The sequence below is a fragment of the Antedon mediterranea genome, chromosome 5 (genome assembly GCF_964355755.1).
Source record: "Antedon mediterranea chromosome 5, ecAntMedi1.1, whole genome shotgun sequence".
In the NCBI taxonomy this organism is placed as follows: Eukaryota; Metazoa; Echinodermata; class Crinoidea; order Comatulida; family Antedonidae; genus Antedon; species Antedon mediterranea.
Genome location: NC_092674.1, coordinates 18,646,255 through 18,673,064, shown reverse-complemented (window position 1 = coordinate 18,673,064; position 26,810 = coordinate 18,646,255). Strand labels below are relative to the sequence as shown.

Genomic DNA, 26,810 nt, shown 5'->3' with positions numbered 1-26,810 from the left:
TTTCAGCTTTCGGTTTTAGTGTCCGTACTTACTAATAATATACGATAACATTTCTCAATAATCTCTTGATAGTTCAGATACAGATACTGTACAGATCTTTTATTGTCATACAAACCAAAATAGTACAGTATGAAATTTGTCTTCTTATTGCGAAAAAGAATACACTTCATTTAAAAAAAAAGTTACAACGCATGCAAAATACAATAACATTATCAAACAATGTACTAATCTAAGTTTGTTTCTATTAAATACACTGACTGTCTGAAGGTAGAAAGGAATCCTAAATCGAGTTGTTTTAATACGCATCATTCTTAGTCAAGCAACGATATTTTGTTTGTTGTTTTTATTTTTGAAAGAGACAGTGACTAATTGAGCGCCTCCCCCGGCGCCTCCCTTAAAAAGTATATAATGTAAGCCAATACAATAGGATTCGGGATCCGATGCAACCACACTCCGGAAGTTCGATGAATCCAGGATGACACAGGACGGAATAAATTAATAATTTTGAATTATACAGTATTTCGAATATATAATTCGAAATTTCGTCTTTTAAATTCGAAATTTCGACATTTTAATTCGAAATTTCAAATTATTAATTCGAAATTTATATTTTTTATTCGAATTACTTGAAAAACCAATTAAAACGTCGAAATTTCAAATTCATAATTTGTTAATTCAAAATAAGTAATAATTCGAAATTTTGAATACATAAGTAATTCTTAAATTTCGAATTACTAATTCGTTATTTCAAATTTCTGAAATAAAAAAAAAGTGTGGGCTTTCGTATTCGTAAATGCGGTGTAGAGGAAACCTCCCATTTGACACAAAATGGCTTCTAAACTTTCAATGTCGTCAATTAAACGTACGTCAAAAAGAAAAACAAACGATAAAACAAAAGAGAACCTCTTATCTGTCATGTCACACGTCTATTTGTACCCCACCAGTGACAGTGGGTGTAGGCGTTTTAGGCTAAATAACGTATTTTTTTAAGCTGTAATATGTAAGTAATATAATTCTTAAAATACACTTCATATTTCTGTCCTTCTGACCCGTTTATTTAGCCTCAACTATAGGATAGCCTCATAGTAGGGCCAGGCATAGGCCTAGCTAGGCCTAGCTGGCCCTTTGTTGTTTGGCCTATTAAGCCTAGTAGCTAGCCTATACTAGGGCCAGGCCCTCTCTATTAGTATTATTTGATATTAGTAGGCCTAGCCTTAGACTAGAGTCGGCCCTAAAAAAAACGTCTTATCTTGGCCAAAGTCATGTTGGCCACATGACGTCAAGTCGGCCCCACGTCACGACGTCAAGTCGGCCCCTCGGTCCCACGACGTTAAGTCGGTCCCACACAACGTCAAGTCGGTCCCACCACGACGTCTAAAGTCGGTCCCACCACGACATCTAAAGTCGGTCCCACCACGACATCTAAAGTCGGTCCCACCACGACATCTAAAGTCGGTCCCACCACGACGTCAAGTCGGTCCCACCACGACGTCAAGTCGGTCCCACGACGTCAAGTCGGTCCCACGACGTCAAGTCGGTCCCACGACGTCAAGTCGGTCCCACGACGTCAAGTCGGTCCCACGACGTCAAGTCGGTCCCACGACGTCAAGTCGGTCCCACGACGTCAAGTCGGTCCCACGACGTCAAGTCGGTCCCACGACGTCAAGTCGGTCCCACGACGTCAAGTCGGTCCCACGACGTCAAGTCGGTCCCACGACGTCAAGTCGGTCCCACGACGTCAAGTCGGTCCCACGACGTCAAGTCGGTCCCACGACGTCAAGTCGGTCCCACGACGTCAAGTCGGTCCCACGACGTCAAGTCGGTCCCACGACGTCAAGTCGGTCCCACGACGTCAAGTCGGTCCCACGACGTCAAGTCGGTCCCAAGTCATGTTGCCCAAAAACTTATCGATAAACTTGGCCTCTAATCGATAAACTTGGCCTCTAATAAAGTATGGAATGCAAAAAATGCACATGTTCCAACCTAAATTAATCAACTTTTGTTTTCATGATAAATTAAATGCAAAATGTGTTCCCGAGCCTTCTGACAATCTATATTAATTGTAATATTTAGCATATTTTCACCATTTTTGTTACACGTACGTATTATAACTACGGTATCCCTCTTCTCAAATAGCCACGCTAGCTAGTGAGATTTCTATTATATCAACCCAGGTGAGCATACGTTCAACAACGATTACGTAATCATTAGCTCAGTTACGCATTCTGCTGTTTCATTTTTCACAAAGTTATGTAATATATTTATATAATGGGTGTGGCTTAGTAATGGCATCATTAAATTGTTCAAATTATATTTTGTTCCGTGGTTTTGTACATGTCATAAGCTTATAATTTAATACCAAATATGCCATATTTAAAATTTGATTTCTTAAATTTTCCCACGAAGTTATGTAATATATAATGTGTGTGCTTTGATGACGTCAGTATATTGTGAAATTATGGTAGTGGTATTGTACGTCATAAGCTTTAATTTGATACCAAACTTGCCATATTTATTTATTTCTTTAATTTTTTCACAAAGTTATGTACAGTAATATACAGTATTAGTACAGGAAAACTATGAAATATGGTTGAAAAAATTGCAACAGAATTTATTTCACCACAATGCATTTCTATAAGGTATGAACATATTAAAAGTCTAGAAAAATCCAGGTAGGGGAAATAGGTTTTTTTAAACAAAATGGCCGCCAATGTCGAAAATGCCTAAAAAAGGACAAAAAAACATAAATAGTAGATCTAATTCAATTTAATAATCCACTTTATAGCGGTTTTTACAATGATTTTTATATTTCTTTACAGTTTCGAAGATCTGAACTACAATATACACATTATTTTAAGTGCTGTTAATTAGAAAATGGCCGCAAAACAAATGTTTAAGTATCTAGATATATCCCTATTGTTATAAAACGCAGTCCTTCCTATGCTTAATGCATAGGATTACGGTGTCTAATAATAAATCAGTTCATTTACATTTGTACAGTTATAACAATATATTACAACATTGGTGGTACCAGTGGGGAGGGGTATAGGGATGGGCGATCATATGGGAAGGGTGAGGGAGTCTGTCCGGGCCCCCCCCCCCCATCCCCTCTCCCCAATTGGCTATTTTCGGGAGTATATGTAGACAATATGATGATATTTCCTAATATAAAACAATACCCCATTGAGTGCTGTTTCAAGGATTTTCATTTTTAAAAGTGACTAAAACTACCCTTTACTGGTATAATATTGTTGGAACTTCTGGGTGCGCTCCCATTGATGGCCCAGCCAATTGATGCTAGCTGCGCACTCCTCCCCCCCCCCCAGCCCCCTTATCGGGAAAATCCTTGCGCCATCACTGGACTACAATCTATTACCGTATTTATTCGGATAAATGCTACATTTAGAAAAATCGAATAAACTCCCCCATAAGACATCATTTTGAATAACCTACACCAGCGCACCCCCTCCCCTGCCCCCATCGGACATCATTTTGAATTTATTTCGTCGAATGTACGACTCGCCACATTCATATTATACATAATATTGTGTTTTAACACATCTCTATTTGTAATAGAATTCACTGAATGACATGATGGTGTTGTATTTGTTCATATCTAAAGGGTGTATTTATTTGATTATACATGTTACCACATTACACCCACAAAAATAAACGCCTCTCCGAATAAACTCCTCACGACGATTACACGCCCCCACTACCCTCCTTAAAAATCAACCACCAAGGGCATTTATTCAAATAAATGCGGTAATTTCACTTTCATCTTGTCAGTATCTCATCCTCCATCTATTGGTGGGGTGCTGATGCCGTGGCATTCTTAAAAAATAGTGGAGCAGCAGTCCAACCCATATTTTCTGCAACTGCAATTCATTTTACTACAACCTTATTTACAGGTACATCTAATCAACTTTAATAGTTTCTCTGGTGCTAGTAGTAAATTTTTCATCAATACTTTCCATCCCTAGTCTGTGGGTTGAAGAGTATTTCCTATCCACTGCTATACCTGGTAATAAAGACTCACGAAATAACATTTTGCAGCAAGGGAATAGATTTGCTTTTTGCAACTTTCTCAAAGAAAAGTAGGCTGTCTAAAGTCTCCATTGACTTCCCTCCATATAGCTACCAATGCCAAATTCCTGATGCAATGTTTTCTTTTTTTTTGGAAACTGTTTGGTTTACAAAATTTGACATACAACTCCAACTGTGATGATTTTCCAGCTTTTCCTAAACCAAATTTACTTACGGCCCATAATTATATAAAAACACAAGAGTTTACTTTGCCTTCACATAACGTAACAAACATACATGGTACATAATAAATGTCTTGAAATGTTGCTGTTTCGGGCCAAGAGGTTTGATGTAGCAGTGCTCCCCCACTGATAACATACAGTGGGCAGTGAGATGAATGTTTCTGAGTAGTCTAGCAGTGTGTATGGAGTCGATGAAGTAAAAGAGGGCTGCAGGAAAAGTACAAGGTTCTTTTTCAAAAAATGATGCATTGTGTATGACTGTCTCACACAGCCTAGCCATCAATGATGAAATAGTATGTGAGGGAATGTGCACTGCTTCTCTATTGATGAATATGGTTGATTTTGACCCATGTGTAATAATATGTTCTTTCCTCTTAAATTAATATTCTGTCACGGTTGCTTCATTCATTGATTTAATACTGTATGTTCTCGATGGGGGAGCACTGTGAATGCATGTAAAGTCTTTCCTTGGTGTGAAGCTCTGTAAAAATTAATTTGCTTTTTATACATGGAATCCAGGGATGTGATACTACATCCCATCTATTTGGTGTCGGAAAAGGTCTTAAAAAGTCATAACACCTGGGCAGTAGTATGCTTACAAACTCTGTAAAACCAAACGTCTTAAAAAAAAAAGAATCCATCGCCTCAGAGGAATTGGCATTGGTAGCGCTATGGAGGAATACGTTCTGGGAAAAAGTAGCAAAAAGCAAAACAGCACTTGAAATAAAGTCTATTCCCCCCAACAACAAATGCTGCAAAATGTCATTCCCTGCGTGTACAGTATATTACCATGGTACAGCTTGGATAGAAAATACTCTTCAACCCACAGACTGGGGGATGGAAAGTTACAAATGGCGTGATGTGTCCATTGATGACAAATTTACCACCAGTTTACCACTGTTTGTGACGAATACCACGGCATCATCAGCACATGCTTAATTCCTACCTATAGACAGAGGATGATAACTGGACAATGAAAATGAATGGATTAATAGATTGTAAGATTGTATAATTCTATTGTAAATGAACTGTTTTATTAGACACCGTAGTCCTGCATTATAATGCATAGGACTACGTTGTCTATTATTATAACCGTGGTGATTGATATCTTGATACTTAAATTTGTGTTTTTGCTGCTAAATAGCACTTAAATTAATATGTATATTGCAGTTTAAATGTTTGACACTAAAGAAATATAAAAAGCATTATAAAAACTGCTATCAAATGGTAATTAGATATACAATATATGTTTTTTGTTCATTTTTAGACATTTTTCACCATTGGCGGCCATTTTGTTTAAAAAAACCTATTTCCCCTACCTGGATTTTTCTAGACTTTTAGTATGTTCATATAGGGACCTTATAGAAATGCATTGTGGTGAAAAAAATTCTGTTGCAATTTTTTCAACCTTTTACTGATTCTGAGCATACAGTATCTTTCCTGTACTATATATTATGGGTTTATGTCATGAATCGTTATATTTCCACCATTGATGTTAAATCCAGCGGTTATAATTTTGACACGATCACTGTGAATATTTACATAAATTCTCCAGAAAAAGGATCTTTTTTTTTTGGGTTATCCACACTTGACGGATAACCCCTAGTTATTGTCAGGATCTTTTTTGTTGTTGGTTATCCGCACTTGGCGGATAACCCCTTGTTATTGTCACGATCTTTTTTTATTGGGTTATCCACACTTGACGGATAACCCCTAGTTATTGTCAGGATCTTTTTGTTGTTGGTTATCCGCACTTGGCGGATAACCCCTTGTTATTGTCACGATCTTTTTTTTTTTCTTTTTTTTTTTCTATATTCTTCTTTCTTTCCACGAATTTTGTTGCGCGTGTATCTCTAAATATTCTCAACATAACATTATATAACTTTATCAGAAGTTTGACCTCTATCTGAAGATGTCGTAATAAGGTTTTCGGTCCCGTCCGAGTTGCGCAGCGCAAGTTACGCACGATTTTATGGATTTCAATGATTGATCATAGATTAAAAACCAAAAGTCATTTTGTATTGACACTGTGAAAATTAAGTCATATATGAAGGGGAAACTTTCTATGGATTAAAAATGGCATGTTTCACAGAAAGTTACGCGCGCACGTGCGTTTGAAATTTCAAAATGCGAAAAATCTATTTTTAATCAACTTTCTACACGTTTCATGTCATTTTGAGCATTTCAAAAATTCCCACACAATTTCGACTTAAATCATGTCATACGAGCACGTTGAATTGCACAATTCGCGTGCGTTTTTGATGAAAAAGTTCAAAAATTCGTAAAATTATGCCTTTTTTAAAACAGTCATACATTCTGAACTAAGTGGTGAAGTTTATTTTTTATTACGTAACAAAGTTACGCGCGCAATTTCAATTTCTAATCAACTTTCTTTGCGTTTCATGTCATTTTGAGCATTTCAAAAATTCCCACGTGTGCACAGTTTTCTTACGCGCACGTTGCGCAAAAACATTTTTTTTTTTGCTTTATTTTTGTTTTTCCAGCCTTTTCTAGTAATTTTACCAACTTTCAAATAATTTTTACTTAAAATCACGTCATACGAGCACGTAGAATTGAACATATTCTGGAAGCAGATGAGTTGTAGATATCGAATCATGCATCAATATGGCTAATCAGACATTGTTACGCCATCGTATGGCCACTCGAATATAAAATATAGGATTTTTGTCTCTTTCAACATACATCATTATATTTAATAGAGCGCATCTCTACTTATCCGTATTCCATTTCCTCCCTTTTTTTTATATTGTCTACAGTAGGTCAATCAATTATCTTTCGCACGATTTACCACATTTTAAATTTTTATGACGTCATCATGTGCAAAAGCGTCAATAACTTTGGTCACTTATTTTCACCTATTCGTATACAGTATATAATGTATACCTTATATACTTAGACGTGACACAAAATAGAGAGAACACTAAACATTTTGTCAATGGCATAATCGTTTTTCTGTGCGCAATATTCTAACATATGACGTGCGCGTGGTTTTGCGCTGCGGATAACCTAACTCGTCCGTAGTGACGAGTTCAAATCTAGTTTTTCTTTAATCTTCTTTTTTCCACGAATTTTGTTCGCAGCACATCTCTAATTCTGGCCAACATAAGATTGTAAGTCATTTTGTATTGAAACTTAGTGAAAATTTAAGTCATTTAAGCCCAAACTTTCTATGGATTAAAAATGGCATGTTTCACAGAAAGTTACACGCGCAATTTAAAAAATTCCCACGTGTGCGCAAAAACATCTTTTTTTTGCTTGATTTTTGTTTTTCTAGTAATTTTACCAACTTTCAAACAATTTCGACTTAAATCACGTCATACGAGCACGTAGAATTGAACAATTTGCGCGCGTTTTTTATGAAAAAGTTCAAAAATTTGTGAAAATTATGCCTTTTTTTAAACAGTCATAGATTCTAAACTACGTGGTGGACTTTTTTTTAAATTACACATTCTGGAAGTAGATGAGTTGTAGATATCAAATCATGCATCGATATGGCTAACCGGACATTGTGACGTCATCGTATGGCCACTCGAATATAAAATAAAGGATTTTTGTCTCTTTCGTCATAGCTCATCACATTTAATAGAGCGCATCTCCATTTATCCGTAATCCATTTCCCCCCATTTTTTTTATCTAGGTCAATCAATTACTGTATCTTTCGCATGATATACAATTTTTTAATTTGTGATAACGTCATCATGTTTAAAAGCGTCAATAACTTTGGTTTTTTTCACCTATTCTGCACTGTATATGTAGTATAGTACTGTATGTAGTATAATATAGTGTATGCTGTATGTATATACTTAGACGTGACGCAAAATAGAGAGCGCACTAACGTTTTTTCAATGGCATAATCGTTATATTCTAACGTACAGTATGACGTGCACGTGGCGTTTGCGCTGCGGATAACCTAACTCATCCGTAGTGACGAGTTCAAATCTAGTTATCTTTTGTATACCTACAAGATTTTCTCCGTTAATAACTTCACATAAAGCGAAATATACAGTACAGATAATAAATACTGCAACATTTGGACGCGTAGACTACGTTTCGTACGCGTGGCAACTTCGTAGGTTTCGCGTGGCGTAATCTACGCAAGCTAACATGCTACGCGTAGTCTACGCGTAGCCTACGAAGCGAGAGCTAGGAGGGGAAATTCCAATGTTCAGATTATTGTGTACTGTGCTGCTGCACCACACACGGAATTTGTTAACAAATTTGAATACTAGTTTTCATCAATTTTAAAATGCGAGTTAATTACTGTGAAGTAATAATAAATGTATTAATATTAGTATTAATTACTGTGTGTTGGTTGTGTTAAAATGGGACATTTATTTTTATGAAAGAAGAACAAGTGTACATCTATCACCGATCGGCCAACGTACGGTGGACGGCGGTCGTCATCTGTTTGTGTGAAATGGCCTCCGGCTAGGCCTAGCTAGCTAGCTAAAAAGGTAGGGTTACCGGCGTACCTACCGACAGTTTAATTTTAAAATATGTGGTACGCCTATAGTACTTATAGGCCTACTTAGTAGTAGTACTGTATGATAATCCATACTGTGTACAAGCGTTAAATACGATGTACATGGCGTGAAAATGTGAAATAATGTGGTATAGCCTAGGTGACAGAAGGATATTTCCTCGATACGACAGTTTTCGCCGTGAAGCTGCTGTTTACCCACGTGTTTGTATCGCGCAGTACAACTCTCTACAGCGAGTCATATGGCCGAGCGGTTAAGGCAGGGGCGCCGTTTATCGTACCTAAAGAGCCAACAACAACATCGGCAAGGGTTCGAGGCCGACTCGCTCCTAGTTCTGGTGGTGGAACAAGTCTTCTCGGATAAGGACTATAAACCGTAGGTCCAGTGTACACAGTTATAACCTGTGTGTACTTAAAAGAACCCAGTTCATTATTCGAAAAAGAGTAGGGGGTTACCCCGGTGAACTGGTTCACACAATAGCCTCTGTATCAGGGGGATTACCACCTATCTGATAGGACAGTGATTAATTCACTATTGGTAATCCTTGGCCACAGTGCCTAAAGACATAAAATAAATAAATAAATAAAATACAGTCTGAACTATGTTTGTTCACTAGGCTATATAATGAACGATGTTTCGTTTTAAAAATGCGTTTAAATGAAATATTACGCTTATTTAGTACTATGGGATAATATGAATTGTTTAAATACTGTAAATGTCAAAATAATAGAATACAATGCGATATTATTTTTGTTCCAACGGAAATCGAGACGGATCACTCCATTCGTAATTCATTCGCCCAGTGTGTTTATATCCACGTGTTTATGATCCGCGGATGGATACTCTCTCTGAACTGTACTTTTATGTTTTGATTTTAACCTTCAATTTAGTGAAGTTCAACTTTTATTAAATAAAGTCTTGCATATTTCCTAACCCTAAAATGTTAATTATAATTTATTTTTATTTATAACTAAAATAACATTTATTTAAATACTATCTACTATTATCGCGCATCATGACTAAAAAAAAACAAAACAACAAGATCAGGCAAGCACATGTTATGTGTCCTCCGATCCTCCTCCTCTCTGCTGATGACGATGTTCTAAACGACCTGTAACTTGACCCTCCACACCGATCCTCTGCTGCAGGTTGTTACAATAGCTAATATTAATGGAGTTTGATGTACAGTTACGACGAAAGTTTCAAACCTGGATATTTTTTGTTTAAATGAAACATACTGAGTACTGTATTAATTACTTATAAAAAATTAACTTGCAATTTTAGGCCTACTACTAATAGTTACTATTACTATGAAAGGTAGTCATAATAACGGCCCGTCATCAATTCATTTTGTACACTACTGCCTGGCCGGCGATGGTGAATGTACAGCAGTCAGCAGTAGGCCTAGTTAATTAGACTTTTCGCGTCTAGCCTAGGCTTTGAGCAATTTTAATTGCTATTTCCTTTAGAAAAATTTGAATTTCAAGTATGTTTAATAATGATGATGATATTATTGTAACAATCGTATCATTTCTATTTATTCGAACTTTTCGTAGCCTGCTTAGCCGTCGACGATGTACTTGTACACAGTTGAGTTTGGGGAATTCCCACACACAGTTGATCACAACGTAGGCTACGAATGCTACGCGTAGCCTACGCACTACGAATGCTACGCCACGCAACCGCCACGCACCCGCCACGCGTTGACTACGTTACCTACGCGTGGCAAATGTTGCAGTAGTTTTTATCTGTACTGTAGTTTCTTTGTTTTAAAAAATCATCAGATCTATCACAAGCATCGCTGTCTTTGAACATAATTGGTATCAGTTTCGTCCTTTTTTTTGGTTGTTAAGTCATCCACATTGTGACCGCTTTCAGTGGCAATTAATTCATCGTCTTGTTGTTGTTTTGGCTTGGATTTGTTTGGCCCGTTGCCAAGGGTCTCAATTGCTGTCCTTCTTGCCATTGGTGTGGTTTTAGCAGGCTTAGACATGATGCTTAAAACAAATTTCTCTGCGTAGCGTCAGGAAATTGTTAAATCTCTAATTACTTATACCTTTGTCAAATAATCAAAATAATTGTATCCACTTACAATCGAAATGAATTGCCAGATCGTCACAAAAAAAACTGAATTTAAAGAAGCAGAAAACTATGGAACGCCTCCTCTGCCTTCAGTTCACATTTATCATGCAGTACACACCAATGGTCATGCAGTACACACCAATGGTCATGCAGTACACACCAATGGTCATGCAGTACACACCAATCGTCATGCAGTACACACCAATCGTCATGCAGTACACACCAATCGTCATGCAGTACACACCAATGGTCATGCAGTACACACCAATCGTCATGCAGTACACACCAATCGTCATGCAGTACACACCAATCGTCATGCAGTCAAATATTGCGTAATTTATACCGCCATCTATCGACAAAATCAAATATCACGTGACTTTTATTAGACTACGCCCTCAATAGCCTAATAGTTATTGTTTCGTAATAATGACAGGCGTTGTGCCTTTTGTCATAAAACGTCCTTCCTTCCAGAGGTTCAAAATAAAAGCCCATAGACAATTCACTAAAAAAAAATGAATTACTCAATGTCTTAACGGTTAAGTGAATGTGGGCTGTCTTATCGTTACCTAGTCAACCACGTTTTGGCCGAATTTCGTCCATGGAAAACTGCATGGGTACATCTTTTCTGGATGGTACTGTATATTAGATATAACATAGGACAGGCATGTGCTACTACAAGTTGGATTTAAATTACAGTCCAAGTACTCAATATTTTCATTTTGAGCTCCCCTAAAAATAAATCCTTGAAGTGACACTGTTCTGAGATGAGTGGTTAACATTAAAATAGCATTAAAATGTAAGTTTTTACAGAGTAGCACAAAATCTATTAATTTGACATCTGACATATTTACCTGTGAATAACATTAAAATGTTTTATGTTTTATAGATGAGATTGAAACAGTTGAAATGCAACAAACAACAGTTCCTGTGAGGATTGAGCAGCGTACTCCAGGTACAGTGTGTTTACCATAGTTATTAACAGTTTATTGTGCATTGACAATTTACACCTCTGAAGCATTATCCTTGATATCAGAATTAATAACAAGTTAATAGAGAGGTTTCGCAATCTTACGAATACGATAACGAAAACGGATACGTCACGCACACGTATTCGTTTTCGTAAGCCATAAAAAAATCTGTTTCGCATGGCAACGAAATATTGAGGCGCGTTCAAAATATGACTGCGGTAAATTTGAGCGAAGCGCAGGTACGTGTTGCTTGGTGCTTGGCTGCCTAGGCCTAGCGTAACATCAAAGCGAGTGAGGACTTTAAAAACTGCTATTTATCAAAATTGACTTGGCATTTTAGTAAATTACTTAGTAAATTACTTTCAATAAATCTAGTATTATATTATAATCATGAATCATTCCTGATTCAAATGCAAAATGTGCAAAATAGATCAAAAACTATACTCGTTTTGTAGTTACGAATATGACTGGGGATATTCGTCAACACGAATACGCTTTACGAATATGAAATGGGGATCAGCTCAAAAGTTTCACAAATATATGACGTATCCGTTTTCGTTATCGTATTCGTAAGATTGCGAAACCTCCCTATTGTTCATAATTTTCACATAGTGAAGACTTACAGTACTATTTTCTTTTTTAGTAAAATAAATTCTTAAATCTTTACTTCAGTGTTTAATTTGATGTTTATGAAACAAACTCAGCTAATTAATTTTATAATAATAACAAAAATAACAGTGTGCATTGATGTTATGATACTAGTGTAGAAAAGGGGTATTGAACTATAAGACATGTGTATTATTATTTTTTTACCAATTGTTTCAATAGATAAAACCTATATTATGCCTACATCTACCTGACGATATTAGCGGTCCACAACCGCACCAACAAGCTGAACAGCATATTCTCCATACGCGGCCTAGTGCTACACTATTTTCATCAAGAAAAGACTACATATAAAAAAATTAAAATTTATTTGTTTGTAAACTTCAAACATATTAATTAACCAATATTTACTACCAAATTACATACAATTTTGTTGCCAATATTTGTAATTATTTGCGAAAATCTCTTAGTATTTACGTAATCTTAACAATATTGAATAGGCAGTGTGTCCATTCATTCATTCATTCATTAAAATGGCCGCAATATGTCCTACTGAGGAGGTTGTCGCTCCTCCTTATTGTTAAAGTACTCTATTTGCACTTATTTGTATCTAGCGCTCTATTTTGTCGATAACTATAGGCCGGTTTAATTGTTTAAAATTCTTTACTAATAAAGTCTCAGTTAAGACCATGATATTGCAGTAGGCTTTCGGTAGGCTTAACTGAGACTTTCTCGAGGTCTTAGGTCTTTGATTAAAGTCAGGCTTAAGTTTAAGCCTAGGTCTTTATATTGCAATCTGCCCCTGGTGTGTATAGATGAAAAATTATTTGATTGGAATGTTGGGGTTGTGGGTATTACGACATTAGGGAGTATAACGCCCCCACCCTGGAATATGAACGGTATTCATAGTTTAATAGTTTAAGATGATATTTTTGTTCTCAGTACATCAGTAGGCCATGGATTGTTTGATTGCAGATTTAATTAATTGATTGATAAGCAAAATCAACTACAGAAGGAAAACTGAATCCAATCATAATATACATCCTCAAAACAGTTAGGTATTTAATACCGATAGGCCCTGATTTATGATTAAATAGAGCTTTTCAGATAATATATCATTATTTCTTAAATAGAATATCTATTAAAAAAGCATCATTTACCGTAATGTAAAAACTGTTACATCAAAAAGTTGATCAGCGTTTTTTGTAAGAAATATTTCTTGTTGTATCATTACACTCATTCATTACATCATTATTTGTATAATATAGGATGCATCATGATCTTGTATAAAGAATCTTCTTTTAACTGAGCAGTGTGAGAAAGTGACCGGTAGTGTGCTTGCTGTAGCAGAAGGGAACAATGTATCATAATACCATCATGTCAATGTGTCACATGGAAGTCAGATAAAAATTGACCACTATTAACTGTACCATTTTTGTTCATTTCATTTTTGTTCATTCCATTTTTTTTAAATCAATTTTTTTTGCCTAGAATGTATTCTTAAATTAGTTTCAAGTTTCTTTTTGTTGTTTTTTGTACAGAATATGGACGACGAAAGAAGTGTGCTATATGGATGAGTGTACTTCTTTTTATTTCGTCATCATTAGAGTTTGCCATTGGCATGTATTTGTACTTTATGGTCATTAACTATTATGTAGGAGCATTCTGGTCATCAATTGGTGTAAGTACAATAGTTCATGCATTTTTCATAGTTATTTAACACTATTGTGTGCTAGCACTAACATTTAATTTAAATCAAAATATTTTGTTTTAGTCAATTTAGTTTATAGCAAAAATGGTCCAATTTGTTTATTTAGCCAAATGAATCGGTCTTTATCCAAAACATTAATTAAAAATTGACATTTTAACAATTGTTTAAATTGTTTCAAATTTATACAATGATGTAATTTTTAAGAACATTGTACAGTGAATTTTTTCCTGAAATCCCCTGTAATGTACACGCTACTTTATTTTGTTTTACACTTGACTGGTGTTTGTCATCTCTGCTCTGATGACTTCCGTAACACGAAAAGCATGTGTAGGCACATGCGTCGTATGCTTCAAATATTGTTGAGAAACTAACAAATAAACATTGGTATCGTTGAACGTACATACTAGACCACAACACAGAGTATTACATATACCTCGCCATTATGGCTATTATGTAAAAAGTGTTCACCACTTTCTGTTACTGGGGAAACTACCATCTCATCCCATCGCTGTTAGATAGACTCTACCATTTCCCAATGTTGTTTTGTTTACTCTACTCACACGTACTAGGAAAGTATATTAAGAAGAGTCAAATGTGAAACACAGCGTCTAAAATGCATAATGCATACCTATTTGATTTCACTGAGATGTCATTCATTGAAGATACTATATGTCGCTCTCTCTGTGTGTAGTCTACCATCTCTGCTACCTCCATCATATTGAAATAACAAAGAGATGCCTGGTACAATGAGGCAAGATGGCGAAAAATGGAGCTTGAATTAAGCAACATGATAACGAACAAAATAATGTGGACATTTTTGTTGGACAAAATGATGATTTGATTATTTATTTTATCATATTTCGTTGCCAAAATGGTAAGCCGTTTTATTTTTCACCAATCTGGAAACGTTTTCGCCCATGGCGACTTGGCAATTGACCTGTGTGAGCCTAGCCATTTATTGTTTTAATAGATATTAAACACATTTTTATTTCATACATATTCTAGATAAAAACCAACAATCTATGTGTAGGTTTCATAGATTATGAAAAAGCATTTATAATAATAATAATAATACCACATTTATATAGCGCCCTTTTCATGAGTAATCATGCTCAAAGGCGCTTTACAGTATTTTTGTTGGATCAAACACGTATGGAAACATACTCCCATAATGCAGCCGGTAACCAGCAAAGTTGTGTCTAGATCTATAGGGTACCCATTTATACACCTGGGTGGAGAGAGGCAACGTAAGTAAAGTATCTTGCCTACGGATACAAGCAATGTGGCGAGAGTTGGATTTGAACCTAGGTCTGACGATCGGTAGTCCAACGCCGAACACACTGCGCCACACGCCCTCACATTTGACTCGGTAGAACATGCTGAGTGTCCAAAAACCGGAGTGAATGAAGGCTATGTTCAGACATTTATACAAACACTACCGCAACAATTCACCTCAACAAAGATATATCCCATTCCATCCACATAAATAGAGGTTTTAGACAAGGAGACACAATATCACCCAAAATCTTCACCACCGCCCTAGAAGAATCTGAATCTGGAATCAACATCGACGAAGAAAAGTTAACTGACCTGAGATTTGCGGATGATATCGAAGACATGAAACCTCAGTTAAATTATCCAAACAGAGAGTAAGAAGATTGGCTTAAAAAAAAAAGGAAAAACAAAATATATGACAAATGTGTGCATCCATAGAGATTAAAAATTAAAAGATTGAACAAGTTGATAATTAGAGGTATCTGTTGGGCCAACCTTTAACAATGGTTGACAACACAAGAGATGTAGTTCTCATCAGAGAAAAGGCTCCCTGGAACTGCTTCGGCAGATATAGAGACATCTTATGCGACAAGAAAACCCCAATAGTGCACAAAAGGCGGATTTTCAACGTGTGTATGCTTATACAATGACCTACGGATGTGAACCCTGGACTACAACTAAGTTTATAGAACAAAATCTCATCACTGCACAAAGAGCGATGGAGAGACAAATGTTTAAGGTCACATTACAAGAAAAAATTAAAACACAAAATTCACCAAATTCAAAGATATAAGGAACAAAGTAAAAGAAGCCAAATTGCGATGGGAGGTCATATAGAAAGAAGAAAAGGGGAAGACAAAAATGCAGATGGAGGGACGACAACATATCCTACACAGGTATAACTTGGGCTAGGACAGCACAGGACAGAAAGGAATGGCAGAAGTTTGAGGAGGGCACATCCGATAATAAAGCCGAGGTAAGGCAAGACATTATTTGTCATTTCATTTTAACAATACTTTGCTATGTTTGAAATTTCAGGCAATATTAGGTGTTTGCATTGGCTTAGTAGGTGTTTACTACAAGAAAGAGGGACGCAGCTTCATGCAATGGGGTGTGCGATTCATTGTGCTCAGCATATTGATGTGTATTTGTGGTGCTATCATCGATGGAGTTGCAGCGGCAGCAGCTGATGTTAGTATTTACTTGTTTTCATTATGTTTTGTAGTGGTGGTGCCAGGTGGGGTACTTTTTGTCGGGGAATATAATGTAAAACCTATACTGTACTAAACCTTACATTACTAAACAAAACATGGTTTGATCAGCCAGTCACAGATACAATTTGTTTTTAAATGTAATGCGTTTGTCGGCGTACCTGATTTAAAATCCTATTTTCTCTTAGAATTACTGTGAGAACAGCGTTCCCAAAACTTCTTATTTCTCTGCCTAAAATCCGGATCCCGGGACCGGATCTGTAGGTACCCGGAATTCGCATTGTATCTTGTTTAGGGTGAATATTGTGCTGATGATCCAATCACATAAAAATTCAGTACAGCCTGGGGTTTTCCCTTTATAACGCACAAGACACTTCATTTTACATTAAAATCTTGATCAAACTTTAGCCGCACATAATGATGTTACAGTAGCTATGTTCAAACCACATAACTACAACTCATAACCATGTAACATAAAACACCATTATTACATGATTACGCTAAAATGCTCGCATAGCCTTTTAAAATCACCATATTATGATGAATGCAATAATTGTGGTTTTTAGGGTAATGATTGGTGATAGGGTATGTTGACACCAGTGTTTAGAATCAAGGTGACCCACTTAGGTCAAGTCAATCAGGTCGTCTGAGCTTAGAAACCACCAAAAGGATGTTGAGATAATTGTATCCTAATATTCCTGTATACGCACGGTAAATAAACATACTTTGGTCATCAGTCGACGCAAATCAAAAGCTTCCTAAAATTGCATCTCAATATTTCGTTTTCACAAACCTGCTGTAGTGCAATCTGACATGAACCTAAACTGGAGCCGGATCGGAGAAGGCGTAAAAACCCTTAATTGTGTTAAATCATCACGATAATAATGATATGATGTGTGTGTATATCAGGGTTTGGTGTTTAGAATCATAGATGATGGTGATGGCAATGATGTAAAGTAAAGATGAAAAATATTTCTTGCTCACAAAATCTGTTTTCCCAATACAGGATGTGGATGTAGACCAATGCAGTTATTCAGCAAATAAGACCCGTGTGGAATGTACAGTAGGGACAACAATATGCACTGCAGAAGTACCGGCTGACACATGCTACTGTTGTTATTTACTGGATATTGATTGTACATTTTCATCTAAAGGGTTAGTGGTGATTATTTAATATAAAAATAGTTTATTGTGAATGTCTAGGAGGAAGGAAATGCCTGGAGGTGTAGGGCCTTTAGAGTAGTGTTTACAAGATGCACATGTATTGATTTCAATATGTTTGCCATATTTATTTGTTATTGTTCAGGATGGTTTTAGGGGACGTTTATTCTAGGGGTGTGTTAATTTTGTTGGTTGTAAAATGATACATATATGAGACGAAGAGATAAATGCAATAAAAATATTATACGGCCACATTGTGAATTAATCAAATGAAACATCGTAACGTCGTATTGTTTTAAATTCAAAGACATATTAATAACAAAAATGAAATTTTCCCACTACGGCTACGGCACTCGTGCGACCGGTGAACCTCAGTGAAGTGGGCCAACTTGTTTTCATCCAATTTGTATCGTCAGACAAGTATCAACGAGGGGACGTTTATTCAAAGCATGGCGTTTATTTGATTAAATACGTTAGTTGAATTTGTATTGAATGTAAACTATTAAAGTGTTTCTTCAAAATACCAGACTAAATATTTTGGCAAATTTAAGCCTAATACAGGTCAAATTAGCAATTGAAGTGACGGTACCTGTCTCTTGTATGGGAACAACAGTGAAAACTCATTTAGTAGAGTTTGCGATGCACCTGTGATGTCACAGTAATTTACGGCGACGGCTGTACGACGAGCGCATGTCGCGATATCCTTAATCTCATTTACAGCTCATTAGGTTTCATAAAAAGCTAAAAAAACTGTAGGGTTATAATTGATTTTTTTCAAAAATTTGCATTAAATTAACCATTGGAGAGTGCATGATTTTTAAAGTTAAAATTAAGTGTAAAAACGATCTTTCTATCATGCAACAAATGTGTGCACATGACACAAACAAATATTGTACAAGCTTGAAATGGTCTGAAATGTGCGTTAAATGGATTAGATAACATGTAACTTGCAGGGAGTTGACCTTTGATATGAAGCTTACCTACACTATGCCAAGTTTGAATGAAAATTGTTTTTGTTGTTTTTTTATTTTTGTTTATTTATTCAATTTTCTGCCATATACAATAAAAGAAAACAAAACAATTATAAATGGGGGCAAGGAAAGACCAAACAGGTGCTAAACACCTGCTAGTTGGTCAACCCAAAACAGAGCACAAAAAAGAAATAAATAATTACGTTCTACAATTTAAACATTTACAAAAAAGCGACCAACTACACACATTTTTAATATCAAAATTATTTTAAAATTAAATATTGAGATAATTTAATAATTTGGTTTTAAAAGAACTAACAGAAATATCTAAGTTGCGAATTTCACCGGGTAAGTTATTCCAAATTGCCGTACAAGTTGTTTCATATTTTAATGTAATTTTATATTGTAATATTTACTTGTGTTTTATCTTATTTATTTTTGAATTGTAAATTCAACAATGTTTACTTTGTTGCAATAAATGGATTTGATTTGATTTGATAACGTGGGATATATGATTGAAAAGAAGATTCAGTTCTGCAGTGACGAATATCAAAAAGAGTACGAGTAACACGTTGTGGATTACGAATATTGAATAAATTGTCAGTAATAATTATATTAGAATTTAATAACTTAAAAAGAAAAACGATATCTGTAAAGTGACGCCTATAACATAATGGTAATAAATTGCATGTTTGAAGTCTGCATTTGTAATCAGCTTCAAAATTATTTAAAATAAATTTAGTTGCTCTATGCTGAACTCACTCAAGTTGTCTTATATAAGTTTTGTAATTGGGAGACCAGACAGTTATTCAAGCTAACTACGAACAATACTTAAATAAAGAGACCGTTTTACATGTGAATTACAATGGGAACTAACACGTTTAACCAGGCCTAACATACGATTTGCTTTAGAAATATTATAATTATAATGAGACTTCCAAGATAAATGGGAATCAATTATGATACCAAGATCATTCATTTCACTAACTCATTCAAGAATATCGTTATTAATTATATAATCAAAAAGAACAGAATTTTTAGATCAGGTAATAGAAATAATTAGGTGATCATTTAGAATAAAATGATCACCTATTGTTATTGTATCAAATCCTTGTTATTGTTTCTGGGCACTATTTTGTGTAACAATTATCTCAAAAAGTTTAATGTCAATGATTACCAAAATTTCACAATATCTTTCAAATAATATAACTTAATCCTAATAAGCTTTTCAGCGTGATCACTCATCCGTGACGTAATTTATACACCATTTTGGGAAATCACATTATCAATCATATAAGTATCAAGTATAATCTTTATTCGTTCCCACAAGGAGAAAATTACATTGCTCGTCTTCATATACATCATAATTACAATATATAAAATAACATGACAATACAACAATACCAATATTAAAAACTCACAACAAGAACATATAATTACATATTATTTCATGGTGCTCATCTGGATGAATGTCGCTGATGTCTCCTGATACCTGTGGGCAGAAAGGAGAAAAGATATCGGTTTGTGTCAGCAGCCGCGGATCGCAATCTTCCACTGCGAGCACTTCTGAGACTGCCTAAATCGGAATTCACAGGATGACTTTCATCCCTCAACACCATCCCAAAAAGCCTGTCCAGCTTCTCGCAATAAACTGAATCCACCGACTGCTGACACAAACCAGACATCCTCTCAACCCTTCTTACCACACGATCAATTCTACCCTTATCTCCCTTTGTAACATTTCCACCCCACCCTGCAATACAATATTTCCAAACCCCAACAATAATAGACTGATAGAATGTAATCAAAATATTATTATTTACACTGAACTTGTTTAGTTGTCTTAAACAGTACATTCTAGTATTTACTTTCTTCATAACGAGATCCAAGTGGTTACTCCACGTCAATTTATTGTTTACAACGCCCAGATATTTATATGTTTCCACCCTCTGAATTTGTCTACCCATTATGTCAACTAGATCACATTTATTTGTTTTCTTTCTAAAATCTATAATCATTTCCTTTGTTTTTTCAACATTCAATTCTAAAAAGTTATCATTACTATATTTTACAAAATTATTAATCTCATTTAAATATGAAGTGCAATCGTCCTTCTGAATCAAGCCAATCATCGCCGTATCGTCAGCAAATCGTACAACTGGGCAAGAATCATATTTAGATCTATAATCACTTGTATACAAGGTAAACAAAAAAGGGGCTAATACAGTGCCTTGTGGCGCACCTGTATTGGAAACACTAACATCAGAACATACTGTTGGGCTAAGCTTCACATACTGCTTTCTGTTTGTTAGAAAATTCAGAATAAAAAGAATCAAATTAAAGGGAATGGCCATCTTACACAGCTTATCTACTAGTAAATGGGGTTGAATAGTGTTAAACGCAGAGGAGAAGTCGTAATACATAACACGGGCTGAATTTCCAACCTTTGTTTTATCTAAATGACGATACAGCCTTTCAAGTTTTCGCATCTTCTGTGCTCCGAGCACTTCTGTATGCAAATTGCATGGGATCAGTATGCGTAGTGACTATTTGTTTTAAGCATTTTAAAACAATTTTCTCACATATTTTACCTACAACTGATGTTAAGGCAACTGGCCTGAGATCATTCATATACTTAATAACACAGCTTTTTGGAATAGGAACAATAGATGATTGTTTCCATGTTTCTGGAAGTGAACTAGTTGTGAAACACAAATTAAAAATAATTGAGAAAATATACGATAACTGCATTGCACATGATTTTAAAATATTTGGTTTAAGTTTATCGGGCCCGGGAGCTTTCTTAGCATTCAAATTTCTAAAATACTTATATATACTTCACCCTTATTTGTATCAATTTTTATGTCATTTATATTTGATTCAAGCTGAAACTTCCGTTCCTTAATTTCTTTTGAAAAATCATATTTGTTGAAACGATTGAAAAATATATTTAATTCATTTGCATATTCTTTGTCAATTTTTGGTAGCGATACAGATTTTTGTTTATTATTTATATGTCCACTCATTAACCTCATTCCTTGCCACACCTCTTTCATGTTATTTTCCGTGAACTTCTTTTCAACCTTATTTTTAAACTTGTATTTTTCTTTATGTATTGCACATTTTAATTCTTTTTGGACCTTTTTGTTTCCGGTTAATAATAATTTTCACATCTTTGGTTATCCACGGTTTATTATTCGCAACCACTTTAACCTTTTTAGTTGGAATAAGCATTCACTAAACGTAAACTTCAGGTCAAGGGTAAAAATATTAGCAAATAAAAACGCACGCGCACGTAGGGTCATGCGCGTGAAATCGCGCTTTAAAAACCTTAAAATTAAGTTTTGATCAATTTAGAGCAGGAATTAAGCCATTTGCGCGTTTCAAAAAATGACTGCGCAAAAAAAATTTTGCGCTCGCGATACTTAAAAAGCGTAAAAAATACAATTTTTTTTAACAAATCGCATTCTACTCACCATCCTTAGTATATTCACCAAATTTGAGTCAGTTCCGATATAAAATAACGCTATACGAGCAGGTTCAAAATGAAAATATGCGCAAATTAATTGCATTAAAGTGCTGAAAATGGTGAAAAATAAGGAATTTTTTAAATGAAAATAATTCTTCAGAATGCACTAAGACCCCCAATTTATTTAACTTATTCTGGAAGCCATTGAGTTGTAGATATGAATACATGTACACATTGTACGTACAAAATGTTGTGACGTCATCAAATGGCCACTTGAATTTAAAATTAAGTTTTTTTTCTTTTTCGTCATATTTTATCACATTCAATAGAACGCATCTCTGTTATTTTGTACCCGATTTTCGCTCAAATTTTAGTATGTGATTGCTCAATTAATTAACTTTCTCATGACTTGTCACTATTTTTATTTTGATGACATCATCACGCATAAAAACTTGAATAACGTAGGTCGTGTAATTTCACCTTCGCCGTAAATTTGAATATCATACAGCTCTTCGGAATTGAAGGTTACCTTGATGATTATAATTTATTATGAAAGCTGATGAAATGTAGATATGAATTCATATAAAAATCAAGCCTATCGGATGTTGTGAAGTTTACATATGGCCAGTTGAAGTTAAAAAGTTGTTTTTTCATCTTTTTCGTCACAGTTATACAAATTTCAAAGAGCGCGCACAGCGCTTCTACGTGCCAAATTCTCTTCCAATTCTTATATTTATTTGCTCAATTCATTATCTTTCGAAATTGTCATCTTCGAGTTTATTTTGATAATTCCATCATACCAACAAATTAGAACATGACGTGTGTCCCGTAATTTCACCTATGCTACACTGTATATAGATATACATTATATACTGTACATATTATATATGGCATATAATAGGCACAACTCAGCACTAAAGGCGTATAATAGGATGGCATACATCAACATTTTCCGATCGTATGTTAACGTACGTGCAAGTAAACAAATAATAATTTCAGTAAAATGATAAAAATGATCACCTATAATTCGTCAAAGTGACAAATTAAATTCTAGTTTTACATTTAGAAGTTTTAAAATTCAAATCCCATTTTTAGACCAGGTGCTCAAAGTAAATATTAATCTGAAGTGAATGGCAATTCTGGACACTGAATTTCTCTGTAACATTTAGCATCATCAGCATAAAGAGCAATATTTGTGTCACAACTTAAATTATCAGGCATATCATTAATGTATAGGATAAACATTAATGGCTCCAGGTTTTGGTTTTTTGAATTTAAGATAAATAATAGGAAATAATAAAGTAGCACGCAGGTTCAAGCTTGGTTCCCACTAGAACGTAACGCAAGGACGTAAACGCAACGTAAGCGTGTTGACCAATGACAAGCGAAGTTATAGACAGTTAGCAATCACAAGCTTGTGATTGGTCAATTCACTTGCATTGCGTCGCGTCGCTAGTGGGAACCACACTTAAGCTGCACAACTCCAATGTCACATAAATATATATGTTGACCAAGTTACAAAATGTCCAGTTTACATGTGGATAACCAAATATCAAATAGTGATATTATAACAGTAAAAACTGATATCAAAATCCTTGGTCAACTTTTAGACCAGGGAAGTCTACTACAAATAGAAATGTGTTATAATACAATATTGTGAAAGAAAATAAATGCCCCGGGGCATTTATTCATGTTCTATGGGTGGCATTTATTTATGTTCTATGGGTGGCATTTATTTATGTTCTATGGGTGGCATTTATTTATGTTCTATGGGTGGCATTTATTTATGTTCTATGGGTGGCATTTATTTATGTTCTATGGGTGGCATTTATTTATGTTCTATGGGTGGCATTTATTTATGTTCTATGGGTGGCATTTATTTATGTTCTATGGGTGGCATTTATTTATGTTCTATGGGTGGCATTTATTTATGTTCTATGGGTAGCATTTATTTATGTTCTATGGGTGGCATTTATTTATGTTCTATGGGTGGCATTTATTTATGTTCTATGGGTGGCATTTATTTATGTTCTATGGGTGGCATTTATTTATGTTCTATGGGTGGCATTTATTTATGTTCTATGGGTAGCATTTATTTATGTTCTATGGGTGGCATTTATTTATGTTCTATGGGTGGCATTTATTTATGTTCTATGGGTGGCATTTATTTATGTTCTATGGGTGGCATTTATTTATGTTCTATGGGTGGCATTTATTTATGTTCTATGGGTGGCATTTATTTATGTTCTATGGGTGGCATTTATTTATGTTCTATGGGTGGCATTTATTTATGTTCTATGGGTAGCATTTATTTATGTTCTATGGGTGGCATTTATTTATGTTCTATGGGTGGCATTTATTTATGTTCTATGGGTGGCATTTATTCAAAGAAACCTAAAGTAATGAGTTCAAATGTAGTATTTGTTTTGGTTATTACTAGATTCATCGAGATTTTAAAAAAATACTTTATTTTACTTTTACGGTATCTTGAGTTACTGTACATACTATCCCCCTATACTACAACAATTTGGCTAAACATTACACTTGTTCTTTTTGTATTATAATATAGTCCAAAGGATGTTCCTACTCACATAGAAGGGGTGAGTTCATGTGACGGATTTGTTGTGTATATGTGGTTGCTATGGATATCAGTAGGATTATGTTCATTAAATACTCTACTAGGATTAATTACTGCAGCCCAAATCAGTGGATTTAATAAAACAGTAAGTATTCATTTTTTATTCTACTAGATGGTACGCTCGCTTCGCTCGTGTACAATTTAGGTCGTGCCCACACAGATGGTTCTCGAATACACAGTAATTTCAGCGTAAAAAAAGGCTATTTCATTCTGAATAAATCGGTGAAAAAACTCAATTTAATTAGTAAACAGGGTTACATCAGGTGCTCAAAATCAGTATCGAACGTATGAACCAATTTTTTATACCATCGAGTAAACATTCTAGAAGTAATGCACGGTTTACTGAATTTTTCCCTCGCGTAAATTTATATAGATAAACAGTTACCCCCTACAATTACCAACAGCACCTGTTCCCTTTTCCCCTGATATTATTACCGAAGACGCTTAAACAATATAACACCTATAATATTTCAGGTACGAAGTCAACCTGCATTGTATGTAACATCAGCAATGCCTCCACAAACTAATGTCTATATTACACCACCACCACAGCAGGCATTAGCATATCAAGGCCAGCCACAACCATATCAAGGTCAGCCACAACCATATCAAGGCCAAGCTCAGCAGTACCCACAAGCAACTTACCCAATGCAAGCTGGTGCATCACCTTATCAAGGCAAACAACAAGAACCTCCTCCACCTTACAATTATGATTATACAAGTACAGAGGCAAGCCAAGAACCTGTTGTGCCATCAGCACCCCCGGCTCTTTAATTAAAAAATGAATTCAAAAGAAAATAGTGGTAGTATTAATAACAAATCAGTCCAGTTATTAGTTAGGCTTATGTAATTTAACCTAAAGCATTTATAGAATACAGGGGCGGCTGATCTAGGATTTATATATAAGGTGGGAGGAGCTGTGGCAAAGCGAATTTAGGTATTTTGACACCCCTAGATTGTTTAAAAAAAATGGTACTCTGTATATTTTAAATGTAGTTAAATTGTGCAAAAGCAACACTTTTTGTTGTGAATGTGATTATGACTTAAAATGGACATTGCTATTCCAGTACACTACATAATGAAGTTTTACACTGTATTTAATTTATGTGTTTAGGAATTATATACATGAAAACCTGTATTTAGGTTTATTTTTCGAACAATTCTAGATTTGTCCATAATTTGTATTATGTTTAATGTTTTAATGATATTCAAATATAATATTTGGATGCTGGTTTACTATTAGTGGATTTTATTTACATACATACTGTACAATAGACAGCAATATTAAGATGGTACACTTTATAATAAGTAATAATGGTTGTTGCAATTTTAGACTTCTAAAAACTACATAATCATGCTATGATGCTACTTTTTGTAGTATATGTATACTTAAGTAGAAAATGCTTTTTATATCAACATATTCTTCTAAACAATGTGTATTAAAAAGCATGTTTTGTAAATAATCATATTGATTACCAGAGCATGGCACCATGTATATTAATTTAAAACTTTTTTATTTACATAACCTGTGCTAAAATTAGGTGGCCAGATTTGCTTATGAAAGTATATAAATCTTTTGTATAATAAAAGTTAGACTGAATGTATATTTGTAATGTATTTTTTGTAAAAGTAAGCAAAGCAAAAGTACAGCATTGTTTGATGTTGGTTTGGTGTAGATACTGGCGTACAAACCTTTTCCTTTCAAAACCTAAATTACCTCCTCGATGTAGTTTTTCCTTTTAATTAATAAATGATCACAGACACATACTTTAAACAGAGAAATTTTAATCTATCCAGAAAACGAATGCATGTGAAATTAGCCCTTACCATTGTAAAATAGAAGTGCTTGTATATTTACCAACAACATACTACTGCAATCTACATATTTTTATAAATTCAAATTAAATTTTATAGTAGAGCATAAAAAATCACATATATGCATGTCATG

The 26,810-nt window shown here is 34.9% G+C and overlaps 1 protein-coding gene across 2 annotated transcripts; it reads left to right on the top strand.

Moving 5' to 3' along the window:
- The first annotated feature begins 838 nt into the window (after positions 1 to 838).
- On the top strand, positions 839 to 26,608 carry LOC140048761 (transmembrane protein 255B-like). Of its 2 annotated transcripts, none has more exons than XM_072093542.1 (7): positions 839 to 1,000; positions 11,739 to 11,804; positions 13,968 to 14,107; positions 16,451 to 16,603; positions 17,630 to 17,778; positions 24,794 to 24,947; positions 25,337 to 26,608. In XM_072093542.1, the coding sequence occupies exons 2-7, from the start codon at positions 11,759 to 11,761 to the stop codon at positions 25,634 to 25,636; spliced, it is 942 nt and encodes a 313-aa protein (XP_071949643.1). In that variant the 5' UTR covers positions 839 to 1,000; positions 11,739 to 11,758; the 3' UTR covers positions 25,637 to 26,608. The 2 variants fall into 2 exon arrangements, with proteins under 2 accessions (XP_071949643.1, XP_071949644.1); XM_072093543.1 differs by lacking the exon at positions 839 to 1,000 and adding an exon at positions 9,881 to 10,011.
- The last annotated feature ends 202 nt before the right edge of the window (positions 26,609 to 26,810 follow it).